Source organism: Pristis pectinata, chromosome 16, assembly GCF_009764475.1.
Source record: "Pristis pectinata isolate sPriPec2 chromosome 16, sPriPec2.1.pri, whole genome shotgun sequence".
Classification (NCBI taxonomy): Eukaryota; Metazoa; Chordata; class Chondrichthyes; order Rhinopristiformes; family Pristidae; genus Pristis; species Pristis pectinata.
In genome coordinates, this window is record NC_067420.1 from 42501 (window position 1) to 61404 (window position 18904).

The following is an 18904-nucleotide window of genomic DNA, read 5'->3' on the forward strand; positions in this document are numbered from 1 at the left end:
GGGGGGGGGGGGGGGGGGGGGGGGGGGGGGGGGGGGGGGGGGGGGGGGGGGGGGGGGGGGGGGGGGGGGGGGGGGGGGGGGGGGGGGGGGGGGGGGGGTGGGGGGGGGGGGGGGGGGGGGGGGGGGGGGGGGGGGGGGGTGGGGGGGGGGGGGGGGGGGGGGGGGGGGGGGGGGGGGGGGGGGGGGGGGGGGGGGGGGGGGGGGGGGGGGGGGGTGGGGGGGGGGGGGGGGGGGGGGGGGGGGGGGGGGGGGGGGGGGGGGGGGGGGGGGGGGGGGGGGGGGGGGGGGGGGGGGGGGGGGGGGGGGGGGAGGGGGTGGGGGGGTCATGGAGTGGAGGAGGGGGTGGGGGGGTCATGGAGGAGGAGGAGGGGGTGGGGGGTCATGGAGGAGGAGGAGGGGGGGTGGGGGGGTCATGGAGGAGGAGGGGGTGGGGGGGTCATGGTGGAGGAGGGGGTGGGGGGGGTCATGGGCGAGGAAGGGGTTGGGGGTTCATGGGGAGGAGTGGGTTCATGGAGAGGAGGGATGGGGGGTCATGGGGGAGGGGGGTATGTCATGGGGAGGAGGGGGTGGGGGGGTTCGAGGGGGAGGAGTGGGTGGGGGGTCTCGGGGAGGAAGGGGTGCGGGGGTTATGGGGAGGGGGGTGGAGGGGTTCGGGGCAGAGCGGGTGGGTGGGTTCATGCGGAGGAGGGAGTGGGGGTCATGGGGAGGAGGGGGTGGGGGGAACATGAGAGGGTGGAGGGGAACGTGAGGGGGTGGGGGTTCATGGGGAGGAGGGGTGGGTGGGTCGGTGGAGGAGGGGGGTCATGGTGAAGGAGGGGGTGGGGGGTCATGGGGGGAGTCATGGGGACGAGGGGAGAGGGGGCAGGAGGGTATGGGGGGTCAGAGGGGGGTGGGGGAATTATGGGGAGAGTAGGCAGGAGGGGGTGGGGGGTCATGGGGGAGAGGGGGGCAGGAGGGGGTCGGGTGGTCATGGTGAGAGGGGGCAGGAGGGAGTGGGGGGTCATGGGGAGGTGGGGGTGAGGGGGGAGTGGCGGAGAGAGGAGGGAGGGGGAGGCGGAGGGGGGATAGGGCGGGGGAGGGTAGAGGATGGGGAGGAGAAGGTGGGGAGGGGGTGGGGGTGGAGAGGAGGGTGGGGGCTAGGAAGGGATGGGGGTGGGGTGTCGGGGAGGAAGGGGTAGGGGGTGAGGGCGGAGGAAGGTGTGGGGAGTGGGGTGGAGGAGGGGTGGGGTGGAAGAAGGGGTGGGGGAGAAAGGCGTGGGGAGGAGGGGAGGGAGGGCGAGGGTGGGAAGAAGAGGGAAGGACGGAGGCACGGATGGAGGGGAGATAGAAGAGGGGTGGAGGGAAAGGGGGTGGGAGGGACGGGGAATGGGGTGGGAGGGAGAGTGAAGGGGGGTGGGGAGGGAAGTGGGGAGGGAGAGGAAAGGAGTGGGAGGGACAGAGGAGGGGAGGACGGGCGAGAGGGAGGTAGGGAGGGAGGAAGGGGTTGAGGGAGTGGGAGAGGGAAGGGGGTCTGGGAGGGAGATGGGCGGGTGGAAGGGCAGTGAGGAGGGAGAGGGAAGGGGAGGGAGGGAGTTGATGGGAAGGGTGAAGAGGAGGGGTGTGGGGAGAAGCGGGAGGGAGGGGAGGGGCGTGCTGTGAGAACTGGACTCAAGGGGGTGTAGGGCTGTGTCTGGGTAAAGGGGATGGGTGTGGTTTGATACAGTATTTGGTGGGATGAACTTTGAGGTGAAGGTTTTGTGCTTTGGGGGTGAAGGGAAGGGCCGAGGTGCTTTGGGGGTAAGGGTAAATTGGTTTATAATTGTCATGTGTACCAAGGTACAGTGAAAAACTTTGTTTTGCCTACCATCCGTACAGATCATTTAATTACTCAGATTACTCAGTGCGTTAAGGCAGTACGAGGTTAAACAATAACAATGCAGAATAAAGTGTTACAGAGAAAGTGTAGTGCAGGCAGACAATATGAGGTGCAAGGTCATAACAAGATAGTTGAAAGGTTAAGAGTCCATCTTATTGAACTAGGGGACCATTCAATATTGTTATAACAGTGGGATAGAAGCTGTCTTTGAGCCTGGTGCTACGTGCTTTCAAGCTTTTCTATCTTCTGCCCGATGGGAGAGGTGGGTGAAGAGAGAATGTCCGGGGTGAATGGAGTCTTTGATTATGCATATGAATATTTGATGCATGTAAGAATGGAATGGCAGTTGTCTTGGGGGACTTCCACGTAGATTGGGCGAATCAAGTTGGTTGAGGCAGTCTTGAGGAAGACTTGATAGAATGCATCCCTGACAGCTTTCTTGAACAGCTTGTTCGTCAATCTACAAGGGAAAATGCTGTCTTAGATCTGTTTCTGTACAGTTAAAATTAACGATCTTGTAGTTAGGGATCTTCTTAGAAAGAGTGATCATAGTATGCTTTAATTTCCCATGTTAATGGAGAAAAAGTTCAATCTAAAACCAGTGTATTATACCGAAACAAGGGAGACTACAACGGGATGAGGGAGGAGTTGGCTAGCATAGACTGAAAACTCAGGTTATATGGTGGGATAATTGAGGAACAGTGGAGGACTTTCAAAGAGATTTTTCATGATGCTCAACAGAAGTATATTCCAGTTAAAAGCAAGTACAGTAAGGGTGGGGAGAGCCAGTCTTGGATAACTAAGGAAATAAAAGAAGGCATCGAGCTAAAAGCTCATGCATGCAAAGTCACCAAGAGTAGTGGGAAACTGGAAGATTGGGGGAACTTTAGAAAGCAACAAAGAACCACTAAGCAAGAAATACAGAAAGGGAAGATAGATTATGAAAGTGAACTAGCACAAAATATAAAAACAGTATAAGTTTTTATAATCATATAAAGTGGAAAAGAGTAGCTAAAGTGAACATAGGTCCCTTGGAAGATGAGAAGGGAGAATTAATATTGGCTAATGTGGAAATGGCTGAGGCCTTGAATGACTATTTTGTGTTGGTCTTCATGGTGGAGGACACATCTAACATGCCAAAGAGAGATGTGGATGCGGTGGGAGGTGAGGATCTCGATACAATCGCTGTCACTAAAGAGGTAGTGATGAGCAAACTAGTGGGCCTGAAGGTAGACAAGTCCCCTGGTCCTGATGGGATGCATTCCAGGGTACTGAAAGAAATGGTGGAAGTTATAGTTGAGGTGTTTGTGATAATTTACCAAAATTCTCTGGACAGGTCCCAGTGGATTGGAAGACAGCAAATGTCATACCACTGTTTAAAAAAGGATGTAGGCAAAAGGTGGGTAACTATAGGCATGTTAGCTTAATGTCTGTAGTTAGGGAAAATGCTTGAAGCTATCATTAAGGAAGAAATAGACATCTGGATAGAAGTGGTTCCATCAGGCAGACACAGCATGGATTCAGGAAGGGCAGGTCCTTTTTGACAAACTTACTGGAATTCTTTGAGGATATAATGAGTGCAGTGGATAGAGGAGAACAGGTGGATGTTGTATACTTGGATTTCCAGAAGGTGTTAGATAAGGTGCCGCATAAAAGACTTAATGGTAGTGTAATGGCTAGTATAACACTATTACAGCACCAGCAACCCGGGTTCAATTCCGGCCACTCTCTGTAAGGAGTTTGTACGTTCTCCCCGTGTCTGTGTGGGTTTCCTCCGGGTGCTCTGGTTTCCTCCCACATTCCAAAGATGTACAGGTTAGGAAGTTGTGGGCATGCTATGTTGGCGCCGGAAGCATGGTGACATTTGCGGGCTGCCCCAGAACACTACGCAAAAGATGTATTCCACTGTGTGTTTCAATGTAGTGTGACTAATAAAGATATCTTATCCATAAGATAAGGGTGCATGGAATTGGGGGTAATGTATAAAGATGGATAGAGGATTGGTTAAACAATAGAAGGCAGAGAGTTGGGATAAATGGGGGTTTCTCTTGTTGGCAATCAGTGGTAAGTGGGATGCCACAGGGGTTGGTGCTGAGCCCGCAACTGTTCATGATATACATTAACGACTTGGAAGAGGGGACTGAGTGTACCATATCCGAGTGAAAAAGCAAAGCGTGCAGAGAGTCTGCAGAAAGATATAGGTAGGTTAAGTGAGTGGGCAAGGGTCAGGCGGATGGAGTACAATGTTGGTAAATGTAAGGTTGTCCACTTTAAAAGGAAAAATAGAAGATCAGATTATTATTTAAATAGAAACGTAGAAAACCTACAGAACAGTTCAGGCCCTTCGGCCCACAAAGCTCTGCCAAACATGTCCCTACCTTAGAAATTACTAGGCTTACCCATAGCCCTCTATTCTTCTCAGCTCCATGCACCCATCCAAAAGTCTCTTAAAAGACCCTATCGTATCCACTTCCACTACCGTTGCCGGCAGCCCAAGTGATGAAAGATTGCAGCATGCTGTTGTGCAGAGGGACCTGGGAGTGCTTGTGCATGAATCGCAAAAGGTTGGTTTGCAGTTGCAACAGGTTATCAAGAAGGCAAATGGAATGTTTGCGAAAGGCATTGAATTTAAGAGCAGGGAGGTTATGCTGCAACTGTACAGGGTACTGGTGAGGCCGCATCTGGAGTACTGCATGCAGTTCTGGTCTCCTTACTTGAGGAAAGTTATACTGGCTTTGGAGGCGGTGCAGAGGAGGTTCACCAGCTTGATTCTGAAGATGAAGGGATTAGCCAATGAGGAGAGATTGAGTTGCCTGCAACTATACTCGCTGGAATTCAGAAGAATGAGAGGGGATCTTATAGAAACATATAAAATTATGAAAGGGATAGACAAGATGGAGGCAGGAAGGTTGGTTCTACTGGTAGGTGAGACTAGAACTAAGGGACATAGCCTTGAGATTTGGGGAAAAGGATTTAGGATGGAGATGAGGAGAAACTGCTCTTCTCAGAGAGCAGTGAATCTGTGGAATTCTCTGCCCAGGAAAGCAGTAGGGGCTATCTTATTAAATATATTTGACACACAGATAGATTTTTGCATAGTAGGGGAATTAAGGGTTATGGGGAAAAGGCAGGTAGGTGGATCTGAGTCCACAGCTAGATCAGCCATGATCTTATTGAATGGCATAGCAGGCTCGATAGGCCAGATGGCCTACTCCTATTTCTTATGTTCTTTTCCTGACTGCTTTACTGAGGCAGCAAGAGGTGTAGACAGAGTCCATGGAGGGGAGGCTGGTTTTCATGATGTGCTGAGCTGTGTCCGGCAGGGGGCATGGTGCTTTGGGGTGAAGGGGGAGGGTGTGAGGTGCTTTGGGGAAGCAAGAGTGATTAATGGTGGGTGGCTGGGGGATGGATGTGAGGGTGTGGAATGGAATAGAATGGAGGAAGGCGAGTGTAGCAAGTGTTAGTTTCTTTGGTGCTTGATTGTGGTATCACATTATACACTTAGACCCCTGGAGGAGGGGTATGCATTGAATCCTCTGTTTGTCGCAGTCCAAATTTTACTGAACCTGTCACCATACTGTGATACTGCAATAATAGACCATAAGACATTTCCTTGGGGTGATAGTAACCCACTGGAACTTAAAGTAACTGGACAAACTAACTGCAGTTACTGCAAATTCAAAACAAGTAGAAAATTCCTGGAGCACTCAGCATGTCAGGGAACATTTGTGGCGAGAGTCATTGTTCTGGGTCAATGACCCTTCAGCAGAATGCCAAAATGAAAAACAAGCATGCTTTTAGTTGCAGGGAGAGGTGGAGAGAATAGAGGGAATATCTGCAATAGGGTGCAAACCAAAGTTGCCAGGTAATTCTTACTTTCAATACTGTCAGTTCGAAATAAAATAGAGAGAAAATTTGAAGCTGAAGCATCTGTCAACAAATGCTGTTTACCTGAATTCAGTATTGAATCCCAAGGGCTGCAATGTGCCCAGATAGATGAATTGTTCTTCAAGCTTTCATTGGGCATCATTGGAATATTGTTGGAGGTCAGAGTGGGAGAGGGACAGAGAATTAATTGGATAGGCCATTTGAAACTCAGGGTCACTGTTGTGGAATGAATGGAAGTGATCTGTGAAATGATCACCCAATCTGTTTAGTTTCCACATGCATCAAGGGCACCAAATGCAATTGACCAAACTGGAAGAAGTGAATTCCTGCTTAAAGGATGTGTTCTCACTATGGATGCAAATTTAAAGTAATATTTACTCTTGGTGTCAGTGTTATAATCCAATATATCACACTAATTCCCCTCTAAACTAAATGACTGAGGAAGTGATGGAAATGATCAAAGTCTTTCAAAAGGGACCTGTATGGGCACTTGAGAGGGACGGTAGCATAGCGGTTAGCACAACGCTATTACAGCACCAGCGATCAGAGTTCGATTCCCGTCGCTGTCTGTAAGGAGTTTGTATGTTCTCCCATGTCTGCGTGGGTTTCCTCCGGGTGCTCCGGTTTCCTCCCACATTGCAGAGACGTACGGATAGGTTAATTTGGGTTTAAAAAATGGGTGGCGCGGACTCGTTGGGCCGGAATGGCCTGTTACCATGCTGTAAATAAAATATAAAAAATTTAAATTTAATAATAAGCGGGGCTCCAGGAATGAGTGGGGGAGTTACTCTATTAGGCATGGACTGTATTTCATGTGATGCCATCAGTTGAGTTGACCGGCATAAGTCTAGCTCAGTTATCTTTTAAAATACATTTCCAGTTTGGCAGTTAACAACCAATGCATCCACTGTCTCAGTAGCCAATTTTTAGATCCAGGGTTGCAGGCCAGGAGACTTAACATCCTGTGACTCTATAATTTTGCCTAATACTATTTCTTCAGTGATGGCATTTAATGCTTCCTTGACATTCATTATTCAGTTTTAATGGTATATTCGTACTATCTCCTACAGTGGATTTAAACTATGGATTAGCCATAATCTAGTTGGATTGGGGAACATGCTTGCGGTATTGAAAGACCTATTCTTTTACACATAAGCATAGTCTTGTCTATGTGCGTCTTTGGTCAACTTTTACCATAAGTTTCTCTGCCTGCATTTATTGGGGTTGGTTTTGAACGTCCTGTCCACAAGCCCTCTTTCTATTCTAACTTTTGATCATGTATTTTTATTCTACTTCAAGCAAACTTTCTTTTGTAAATTATTAAGGTTTCCCCATCATTTTTTAGATGTTAAGTGTCATAATGTAGGGAGATTTTAGCCTTCAGTTAGTTGTGTAAAGCACACTTTTGAACTCTCGTTTTCAGCATTTTGAAAAATTATCAACATAAAACTAGGTTAGATTTAAAGCAAGTTTTGGAAGGATTAGGAGAGAGGTGAGGAAGAACATTTTCACCCAGAGGGTAAAAGGGGTCTGAAATTCAGTTTCAAATTGTTAGAGGCAGAAAAATACATTCCATTTAGATGGTATGTGCTTACACATTTGTACATTTTCAATGATTTTATGATTCATCAATTGAAAATGAACAATTTTGGTGAAACTACTGGTTAAATTTATAGTTATGCTCTGCTTCATTCATTCATTGCTTGTTCTTAGCCATTTTAATCAGCATGAAGATACGTTTCTTCCTCTTACTCCAGAGATACAACTCCATTAGCGCTGGATACTCCCTTTTTCCAAATGTCCTGAAAGTATTGTGTGGACGATATTTTCAGATAGTTCCACTGTTGGTAGTATTACAAAGCTTGAGGCAATATATATTTAATATGCAGTACCACTCCCAGGTACATTTCCAGCAGAGATAGCTCCATGGTAGATGCTGTAGTGTTCTAGTTGATTTCCATCCTTTTAATTGGGTGCTGATGTCAGATGTAACACCAGTACTTTAGCAATGGCTAAGATTTCAAGTTTATTGTCATGGGCATACATACTCAGGGTAAAAATGCCATGAAAATTAACTTTTTGCAGCAGCAGCACAGTACATTATAAACATGTCAAATATAAATTAACATAAACGTAACGTAAATTATATATGCACAACAAAATAAACATGACGACATTAGTGCAAGTTAAGGGAGAGAAAAAAATAGTCGGTAGTAGCGTTTGAGTTTTTCGGGTCGTGAAATATAGGGTTATTAGGGCTTTTCAGATCTGTAAAATGCAGTTTTTTTTCCTTCTGCATTTTGAGAAGAGAACATAGGCTTTAATAAGTAAATAACTGTAATGTCTACATCATGCAGGCAAAGTAGTGTAGTGGTTAGCATAACACTATTACAGCGCTAGCGACCCGGGTTCAATTCCGGCTACTGTCTGTAGGGAGTTTGTACGTTCTCCCCATGTCTGCGTGGGTTTCCTCCAAGTGCTCGGGTTTCCTCCCACATTCCAAAGACATATGGTTAGGAAGTTGTGGGCATTCTATGTTGGCGCTGGAAGCATGGCGACACTTGCGGGCTGCCCCCAGAACACTCCATGCAAAACACTGTGTTTCGATATACATGTGACTAATAAAGATATCTTAACCTGTTAGGCTGTACGTAGATCCTTATTCTGTGATATTTGAAATGGTTTCACTGTGGTTATGGCTCATTTAGTTTTCATCCCAAGGCAGCAATCTAAATAATGGTCCCTAACCAATATCACTGCTTAATAATAAATTTATCCTTGTTACCTATTTCTGATTCTGTAGTGTGAAATGCTCAGCGCATTGAACCTGACATTCTTTGTTTTTTTTTTAACAGGGTACTAGAGCAGCAGATGAAGTGTTGGAGGCAAGAAGGATTGCATTATGGCCATCTTTGACACACCAAAGGAGGCTTTTAGTGCCTTGCGCCCAATTTGTGTTAAGATAACAAAGGAACAGACCGTTAATAATGTACGGTGCCTTCAGGCACAGCTGCAGAATGTTGGAGATGCGGCATTACAAGATCTGCAGGAGTATATATTGTTTCCACTCAGATTTGCACTGAAGACACCTGGTCCAAAGCAAGATAGGTTTCTCCAAAGTGTCGTGGAGTGCATTAATTTTATTATTTCTCGAACATGTGTGCGGAGTCAGCAGCTTCTCTGTGAGCTCTTTTCTGACCTTTCCCTTTGCCTGTCCTCTCCAAGCAACCATGGAAAGCTAGCCAGAATCTCAGAAGAGCTTAAAATGGCTGCTGTCCAAGGACTTGATGCCCTACTGCATTCAGTTTATGGTGACATTGTTCTAAGTTTATATGAGCCAGACATGCTTCCTACCCAAGGATTTGTAATCTCGGTGCTCTTAACCATCGCTGAACATGAAAAATCAAGACAGCTCCAAATTCATGCTCTGAAATGTTTGTTGACCCTGATCTTGCAATGTGATTGCTCAGATATGCACTGTTCTTTTGACAACAGTGACCTGATTCACGTTGGAGATTTATTTGCCTCATTTTTACCTGGTATCACCTTAGGAATGACACGCATTATTTCTGGAGATGTTAAGCAGGGTTACTTAGTAACAACCTATGCCATCAGAGTTTGGTACAAGGTGGTGTGTATCGTCATGGCCAATGAACAACTGTCCAACATTCAACTTGACAAGAAAATGAATTGTGTAAAGGAGAGTAAACATGCTGAACTTGTAATCTGCAGAAAACCAGAATGGGTAAAAAGCACTGCAAGCAAACTAGATGTGCTTTTGCAGAAAATATGCAGTTGTGCTGCTGGTAACCCACATTGGAAAGTACGGTTGGAATTGGTTGAATTGATTCACCATTTGCTGTCACAGTGTAACAAATCACTCAAGGAATCCATCAGCCAGCTGCTGGAAGTTCTCGTGAGGCTTGTTGGTGATGAGAGACCAGAGGTGCAAACAAAATGTACTGAAATTTTGAGACATGTCTCTGAGCAGTGTGTGGTGTGGGACAACAAAAATTTCACTGATGTGCTGTCAGAGAACCTGCATGCACTTGCAACAGCCCTTCCAAGACTTATGAGAACTCACGATGACCAGAGTAAATTGACATCATTAAACTTGTTACTTGGCTACTTAAAATTATTAGGCAGTAAAGTCAATGCTGTTCTAAATTCAACTGTTCATCTTGAGCGTCTTTCAAAAGCACTGATACAGGTCCTGGAGTTGGATGTTACGGATGTGAGGATTGTAGAAGAAAGGCAATTGACTTCTGAAGCTGTGAATCGACAGCAGCTAACACCCTGCTCGTCCAGCTTGGATTATTTAAGAACATGGGACAAGCCTGCTGCACAGAGAAAATACTTCAAATATTTTAACGAAGAACGTGTATTTACATTGCTTCAGCAGGTTTGCAGGGTTTTAGGTTATTATGGTAGTCTCTATCTGCTAGTGGATCACTTTATGGAACTATACCAAGAGTCTGTAATGTACAGGAAACAGGCTGCACTGCTGATTAATGAACTATTGCTGGGAGGTGCTGGATTAGATGTGTGTGTTCTGCATGAAAGAGAAACTCCAGTTAGTACCGATGATTTCAAGGCAACCATCACATCTATTGTTGAAGAATACACAAGCATGGACAACTGGCATTTGGTAACAAGTTTAGAATCAGAGTATGAAGTTGGCCTTAATAAAAACCAACCAAAATTTCAGGTTTTTACTGAAGGATTCCAGAATAGTTCCCAATACTCAAGTTTAACAGTTCATACTATGAACAGTAATATCTGGCAAATCTGCATCCAACTTGAAGGGATTGGGTATTTTGCTCGAGTATTAAAGAAGGAATTCCGTCCACTTTTAATGATGACTCTTTACCCAGTGTTGGAAAAAGTTGGAGCTGAAACTTTGCTTGTTAGTCAAATGGCCAGAAGTACATTGATAGACATATGTCAAGCCTGTGGCTATGAATCACTTCAGGAATTGATAAATCAAAATTCGGACTATTTAGTTAACACCATTTCACTGAATTTGAGAAGACTAGCTCAGCACCCTCATACAGCCCGTGTTATCAACGTTATGTTTAGCTATTCCGATGCCAGCTTTCTGCCTTTAGTTGATGATGTTGTTCAGGATGTGCTTCTGTCTATTGATCATTACCACAATGAAAAGGCTCACCTAATTTTTACTGTCCTCCACTCCCTATTAACAGCCTTAGGTATGTAGTGTGCATTAAGAAAAACATACTTTTACTTGAACGTAGCAAATTTGTGCATGGCTTGCAAGATAGCTAAGATCGTGTATATTAAATACTGTGCTGTAAGCAAAAAGATTCCCAATTTACTGCATCTCTCTTGTAAATAGCGTACCATTTCAGGGGTGAAAACTAGGACATGATGTAGATATTGAGGAATTCAAGGGACTTGGGGTGATGCAGGAAAATGGAGCCAAGATAGAAGATCTTAATGGTGGAGTTGGCTCAAAGGGCTCGAGGACTGCTCCTGTTTCTACTTATTGCATTCTTCTTTAGAGAAGATTTCACTGGCCTAATTATGGTTGCGGAGAAATAAGTTCTTTAGAAATCACCAAGAAAGTACCACCATTAAAACAAATACAACCTATAAAATTCCCTGCAAATGGCAATATGTGGTTTCACCACTAGAGAGTGATATTACTCTGGTGATCTAATAGCAGAAGTAGATAAAGGGTCTGGTTCCTCTTTGGTTCTCTTAAATTTCATGGTTTAACATAAATATAGTGGGCTTAAAATTTTTTGTGTAACGCAGTGTTTAACTGCATGGTATGAAGGAATTTAATGGAAGCTCACTTGGATCTTTTGTACAAATTTATTGTGAACATTTGTTGCAGGTCTTTTATGTTTGAAATAGCACAATGTTTCTCAGCGTATAAAGCAATATTAAACATGTGCTTTGATGTCACTTGTGCAAAATTACACATCAGAGCTTCCAGAACAAGATGGGCCACTCACATCACAGCAGGCCTTAATTGTAGAGTTGAGGCCTACTTGAGCAACAATTAAAGGCCATACCTTGTCCATTGCAACAGATTCCACACATTGACGTTCTGGCACCTGGATCCTCTAAGTACATTGCTTGATGTTCATATTTCGCTGCTTTTCCTTGTATTGCTATCAAGTTCATCTGTGTCTTGGCTACTGTACCAGTCATCCCTGACCGTGAATGGCCCTTGGATTGGTGTTGCCAGCCACCTGATACTGCATGTCCTGCACTGACATTGCATTCCATGACTAGCTCTGCCTTTGTGGAACTGGGTGGTGCTGGTGGGGAGAAGGCATTGTGCATGTCCTTGCTTGTGTGTTGTTTATCATGTGCCATGTCTTGGCTTCTGTGCATGGCGTATCACTGAAAGGATCCTTTCAGAAAAGAGTATTATGCTCCCAAAATGTCATTTTGCTATTTCTAGATACTACAGAATTTCTATGGTGGTATTTTGCATTTTTTTAATTCTGCACTTTTTCCACAGTAAATCAGATTTTGCTGTTGTAATTGTTTCTTAATGTCCATTTCTGGTGAAGGGTATGCATTTGTCACTGACAGACCCTTTCCTTTGTCTGTGTAGAGTCTGAATGGCCTGTATATTTCCAGCATTTTCTATTTTATTAAAAATGTAGCAGGTCGTAAAAATAGCTGTAGTAGTGGGAACCATCCAATGGTGGGGCTACTTCTCTGTAGTTCTTTGATTCTCTTTTGTTCAATATTGCAAATTGAAATGTGGAAACGAAGGATGCTCTTTTGCAGGGTAACATATTCAGCTAATACTTATAGATGGCAGTCAACAGCTTGGTATGCTTCTGGTACATAATTCCTTCAAACTGCAAGTATTCCATTGAAGTTCATAGCATTTTAGATTTTGTAAGCAGGATAAATATAAAGGAACATTTTATACTGAAAAAATGTGCATTTAATTAATGCCATTAATGGAAGTATAGGCATGAAGGGTGAATGTGGCTTGGTACACATTAGGATGCAGATTGCAAAAGTTTGGTTGAGATCAAGTTCAATAAAGTTGAAGACTGGTTACTCCATAGTTAGAATGCTGTTTGCAGTTTTGGACATCCTGTTATTGAAAGGCAATCACAATCATAGGATACACAATATAATTTCATCCAGGGTGTGATTCTGTGGTTATGAGGAGAGATGAGGTCATGGAGCGATTTTCACTAGACTAGAAAATACAATGAAGAGATCAGGCTTTTGTTTTAAGTAAATCAAAAGTTTTGAAAATGAATGGAAGATGGCTATTTTCACAAAGTCCACAATTTGGGAGTTGATGACTACAATGACATCAGTTTAAACTCTCACCTGAGCTAAAGAGAAAGATTAGGAGAAATGTTTACCCATGATTTATTATAGCAGGAGTGCTTTGCCGCAGGTAGGGATGGAAGTAAAGACCATCACACCTATTCAAAGAAAGTTTGGAGCAGAAGAAGTCTAAGGATGTGAGAGAGGAGTGATTAATTTTTCATTGACATTGTATTTAGAGTAACACCCCCATCAGTAAGTCAACAGTGGAGACTGGCACTTCAGAGCAATACTGAAGAAGTGCAGCAATGTTAGAGATGAGGCCAAGGAATTACTCAGTGCAGGTCACCCAAACTCTGTTTATAAAAGTCACAGAAAGAATGAGAACTATAGTTGTGAGGTCACAGAGCATTGTCAGGTTTCCCTGTGTGATGTCAAGCTGCATTGATGACTTCACAGCATTCCCTACTGCACTGATCAGTTCTCGCTGTCCTCAGCGAATAGCACAGCAAGTGATCTTTGTGATGCATGCTACATACCGGCAACACTTCCAGCTCATGGGAGTGTTGCTGCTGAATGAGTGGATGCTGCAATGATGGGAGATTGATGGAAACGTGCTCCCAGTGACTGAGGGGGACCTGGTCTGATTGGTGAAGCATAGTGTCCACAGGAAGCATATTCCATGTGTATGGGTGCTACAGAGACTCTCTGCAGCCAGGTGTTCCTGTCATGAAGTCATTAGTTCTCATAAGGTCATGAATATGCCTGCCTCTGGGTTAATGTAATGGATGGAGTCTTCTTGAATATAGTCAGTGTGACATCCCTAATACAGCAGCAAGCTGCCAGCTGTGAAAATGGCAGAGACCAGCACTCATCTGGAATAATCCCAGACTTGGGAGCTGAGAGTGTCCATAACCCTGTCCTCCACTGCCAAAGTAGTGAAAGCCATGAGGTTATATTTTAGGTCATAAGATATCATAGTTCTGAGTGAGGACAGTTTCAGTGTAAAACCTGTTCATCTGATGAGTAAAATAAGAACTGTTGTTTTTCAGACCACTGAGGCTGAAAATCTCTCTGCAGATAAATGTTGTCTGTTGCTCAATTTTGACTTTGTTTTTGGGAGAGTTTTCTGCTAGGAAAACCACACTTAGGTAAGCAACAATCCTCCCAGAAAATGAAGAGGTGAATTTCCCAAACAGCCCTAAGGCACCAGAGATGTGCACACATTTGCTCTGCTCTGGGCTAACTCAGTTTTTTTAACAACAGAACATTCTTTCCTTTTTATTTGTGTGAATAATTTCCAAACCTCCTGCTATTTTTCAGATGAGACATTAAACTAAAACCCTGTCTGTGCTGTCATGCACAAGGCACTATTTGATGAAGGGATTATCTTAGATCCTGACTGGATTTTTTTTTGTTGTTGTTGCAACATCTCTGAAAAGATGTTATGTTCTTCTTGCCAGCTTCAAGGCATGAGGATTCCTGAAGGTTTCATAACCTGACTTCCTGGTGGTCCTCATGCTCCCATCATTTGCAGCCTGACACACTCAGCCATGTTGTGCCCCACTGTTCCAAGTTCCCTGACTGTTCAATTAGCCTTTCCACATTTGTAAAATTAAGGTAATCTTGAAGCCACATCAACAAAACAGCCAGAAAGACCATCTTTCACAAAGATAATTGAACCGCTAGCCCATGGGTAAAGCGTGAAATACATGTAAGTATATTATCCAGAGATATTTATCAAGGGAACATTTTTTTTTTCTGTTTAACTGTCTGGCTGCTGAAGACTTTTATAAATTGAGAAGTCACAAATTCAGTTTGTCAGGTATTACTGAAGGACCAATTAAAATAACCTATTAATCATTCACCACAAAACAGCTTGCTGGTTTCCACCCACGGATCCTGTTCAGAAAATGGGGAAATCTGATAAAGCCTGCATGCCTGGTACCACGGCAGAAGAGATCCAGTGCTTCTTCCAAGAATATCAGAACTTAAAACATCTAGCAGAGGGAGATATTGAAGGGATTGATCTGAACCAAACAGGTACTTTTCTGGACAAAGGTTTCTCTTCCATATAGTGAAAGTATATTATTTTATCCTGGTTGCAATAAAAAAACATAATCCTCAAGGCACACGGTAGAAAACGTCACCTGTCACTTAGGAGCCTGTGATCCATTCCTGTTTGTATTGCAGACTAATACTCTAAAAAGATTGGATTGTACAAGCTTTAGCTTGACACTATTATATTTCATTGAATTGAATGTTTTTAACTTCTTCCATTTTATGTATTAGGGAAGTACTTTAAACTTTAATCAAATTGCATGAACAGACAGCTCTTTTGAAATTTGCAAGTTTTTCCTGTGATTTAACCTATTAGCTATTGAATGCAATGTGAATAGCCCCAACTTTGAATGAATTATTTAATCCATTCTCATCTGTTCTGTGGCATTTCTACAATCATCGTTTGCTTCATTGTGTCTCTTTTATAATCTGCCTTTTCCCTTCTCATTTTGTTTCCATCTTTCACATTTGTTTAAGCTCTTTTTATGAATTAATTCTTGTATGTTGTATGATTTGTTGAATGTGATATTGAGAGAATTCTCCATATCAGAATTGCACAGTCTCCTAATCAGCTTACTTTGTTCCTTTTTTTCCCAAATCAACCATTCTTCATGTTCAGTCTAATTTCAGACGAGTATTTTTTCCCATTAGTTCTATGTAGAATATATTGTCCTTGTTAATGCATGGGCTTTTTTATGCTGAATACTAAATTCTGCATGATATAATATTTCTTTGACTTTGTAGCTTTGAAATGATTGTGCTGAACAAGTGTTTATATAACTAACAAGGAGGACAATTACAGCTGGAAGGCCAACTAACAAAATAGAAAGCAGCTTCACTTGTTGAAATTTCCTGCAGTTAAATCTTGGGAAGATTTCAGATGTTGCCTTTGGAACCTGCCAGAAATTTCCCCCACTTTCCACCTCCTTAACAGGTTACTTTTCTGCTCTTGTCTCAACTCATCCATTGCTAACCCTTCAACTATGCTTTGTTTCCTACAGGCTTCACATTTTCTAGTCAGATCCCACCATCTTTCTCCAATCACCTTAAAATTATGTCCCCTCGTGTTAGCCATTGTCAGCCTGGGGAAAAAGTCTCTGACTGTCCACTTGATCTATGCCTCTTATCGTGTACACCTCTATCAAGTCACCCCTCATCCTCCTCCTCCTCTCCAAAGAGAAAAGCCGTAGCTCACTCAACCTATCCTCATAAGACATGCTCTCCAATTCATACAACGTCCTGATAAATCTCCTCCGCACCCTCTCTAAGGCTTCTACATCCTTCCTATAATGAGGTGACCGGAACTGAACATCACCTCGCGGCTCTTGAACTCAATACCCCAACTAATGAAGGCCAACACACCATATGCCCTCTTAACAATCCTATTAATCTGCGCGGCAACCTTGGAGTCTATGGACATGGACCCCAAGATCCCTCTGTTCCTCCACGCTACTAAGAGTCTTGCCATTAACCTTGTATTCTGCCTTCAAATTTGATCTCCCGAAGTGTATCATTTCACACTTATCCGGGTTGAACTTCATCTGCCACTTTTCAGCCCAGCTCTGCATTCTATCAATATCCTGTTGTAATCTACAGCAACCTTCTACACTATCCACAACACCATCAACCTTTGTATCATCAGCAAACTTACTAACCCACCCTTCCACATCCTCATCCAAGTCATTTATAAAAATCACAAAGAGCAGGGGTCCCAGAACAGGTCCCTGTGGAACACCACTGGTCACTGACCTCCAGACAGAATACACTCCATCTACCATCACCCTCTGTCTTCTATGGGCGAGCCAATTCTGAATCCACACGGCCAAGTTTCCCTGGATCCCATGCCTCCTGACTTTCTGAATAAGCCTTCCATGAGGAACCTTATCAAACCCCTTACTAAAATCCATGTACACCACATCCACTGCTCTACCTTCATCAATGTGCTTTGTCACGCCCTCAAAGAATTCAATCAGACTTGACTGTCCCTAATCAGCCTATGCTTCACCATATGCCCATAAATCCTGTCTCTAAGAATCTTCTCCAGTTATTTGCCCACCAAATTTTGTGGTGGATTACTGATTTGGGGACAGATTCATCATGCTGGTGCTGCTTGCCTCTTGCTGCTAGCCTCTCAATGCTCTATATAACTAAAACGTAGAATCTTTTCTGTTCAAATCCCCCAGCAATGAACCATAACATTCTCTTAGACTTACTAGTTACTTGATGCATTTGTGGCCTCACCTTTTGTTTATCAAGCAATTACAGTCTCTCAGCTCTACATTCTCTCACTCTGTGAATAATATGCTTTATTGTTATTTCCTCCCAAAATGAGCAATTCCACATTATCCCGCACTTTACCAGATCTTTGCCCACTCATTTAACATATCTATATTCTTTTGTGGATCCTTGTGTCCTCTTCAACAACTTACTTACCAATCTTTGTCATCAGCAAATCTATCCTACTCATTCGTATAAATTGTACAGATTTGGGGCTCCAGCACTAATCTCTGTGGCACACCATTCTTTATATCTTGCCGACCAAAAAAGGCCATTTATGCCCATAATTCCTTGTTCACCAGCCGATCTTTTAACCACACCAATATATTGCAGGAATTGAATAATTCACTAATAATTAAATAATAAGGCTGTTCACCATGAGCTTTTATTTTCTGCAATAACTTTTGATGGAGCACCTGATCAATAAATCTAAGTATAGTGTGTCCACCAGTTCCCGATTATCCGCTCTATATTAATACTTCAGAGAAGTCCTGTTGAACAGACATGATTTCCTTTTCACAAAGCCATGTTGACTTTGCCAGATGACCTAGAATTTAGAAAAATATGTGACGTTACTAAATCTTTAATAAAAGCTTTTAACAATTTCCTGACAACACGCATTAAGTTAACTGGCCTGTAGTTTCCTGCTTTGGTCTCCCTTTTTTTTATTACATTATCATTTCAAGAGGCAGAGTGGTGATTGAGAACAAGCTCAGCTCACAAAACAGAGAAAATAACTTTAACATTTGGCCACATCCTCTGACTTGGTCTGATATAAATTGTCAAACATGCAAGGAAAACTCAAAACTATTAAACTATCAGAAATTTAATAAAAACTATTTATCTGTTCATTGTATTTTAAAGCCTAAATTAGCTATCACCAGAACAGCACTAATCTCAAGTTATACATTTTTGCAGCACAATGTCAGTATTTGTGCTGGTAAATGCCAATATATTCTCAACAATTCTGTCCAGAGGTTTATTGTTCTTTGCACTAAAACTATGTAATGTTTTAATCACTTAGTCATAGTCATAGAGCACTACAGCACAGAAGCACGGTCTGCAGCCCATCCAGTCCATGCCGACCTGATCTTCTGCCTAGTCCCATCTACCTGCACCCAGACCATATCACTCCAAACCCATCCCATCCATGTAACTATCCAAACTTTTCTTAAACGTTATAATTAAACACGCCTCTACCAGTTCTGCTGGCAGCTCATTCCACACTCGCACCATCCTCAGATTGAAGAAGTTTCCTCTCAGATTCCCCTTAAATATTTCACCTTTCACCCTAAACCTATAATCTCTAGTTCTAGTCTCACCCAACCTGAGGGGAAAAAGCCTGCGTGCATTCACCCTGTCTATACCCTTTATAATTTTGTATACCTCTAAGATCTCTCCTCATTCTCCTGTGCTCAACCTTTCCCTATAACTCAGGTTCTCAAGACTCAGCAACATCCTTGTAAATTTTCTCTGCACTCTTTCAAGCTTATTGATATCTTTCGTGTAGGTAGGTGACCAGAACTGCACACAATATTCTAAATTTGG

The 18904-nt window shown here is 43.5% G+C and overlaps 1 protein-coding gene across 5 annotated transcripts in view; it reads left to right on the forward strand.

Annotated features, from left to right (window-relative positions):
* tti1 (TELO2 interacting protein 1) overlaps positions 1-18904 on the forward strand; it is a 39628-nt gene that overhangs the window by 6116 nt on the left and 14608 nt on the right. For all 5 annotated transcript variants that reach the window (XR_007957562.1, XM_052031036.1, XM_052031037.1 and 2 more), the window contains exons 2-3: positions 8599-10953; positions 14897-15061. Coding sequence is in view for 4 of the 5 variants with exons in the window: in XM_052031036.1 (XP_051886996.1) it covers positions 8646-10953; positions 14897-15061 (2473 nt within the window). In the remaining variant the exon portion in view is untranslated. The remainder of the gene's footprint in view (positions 1-8598; positions 10954-14896; positions 15062-18904) is intronic.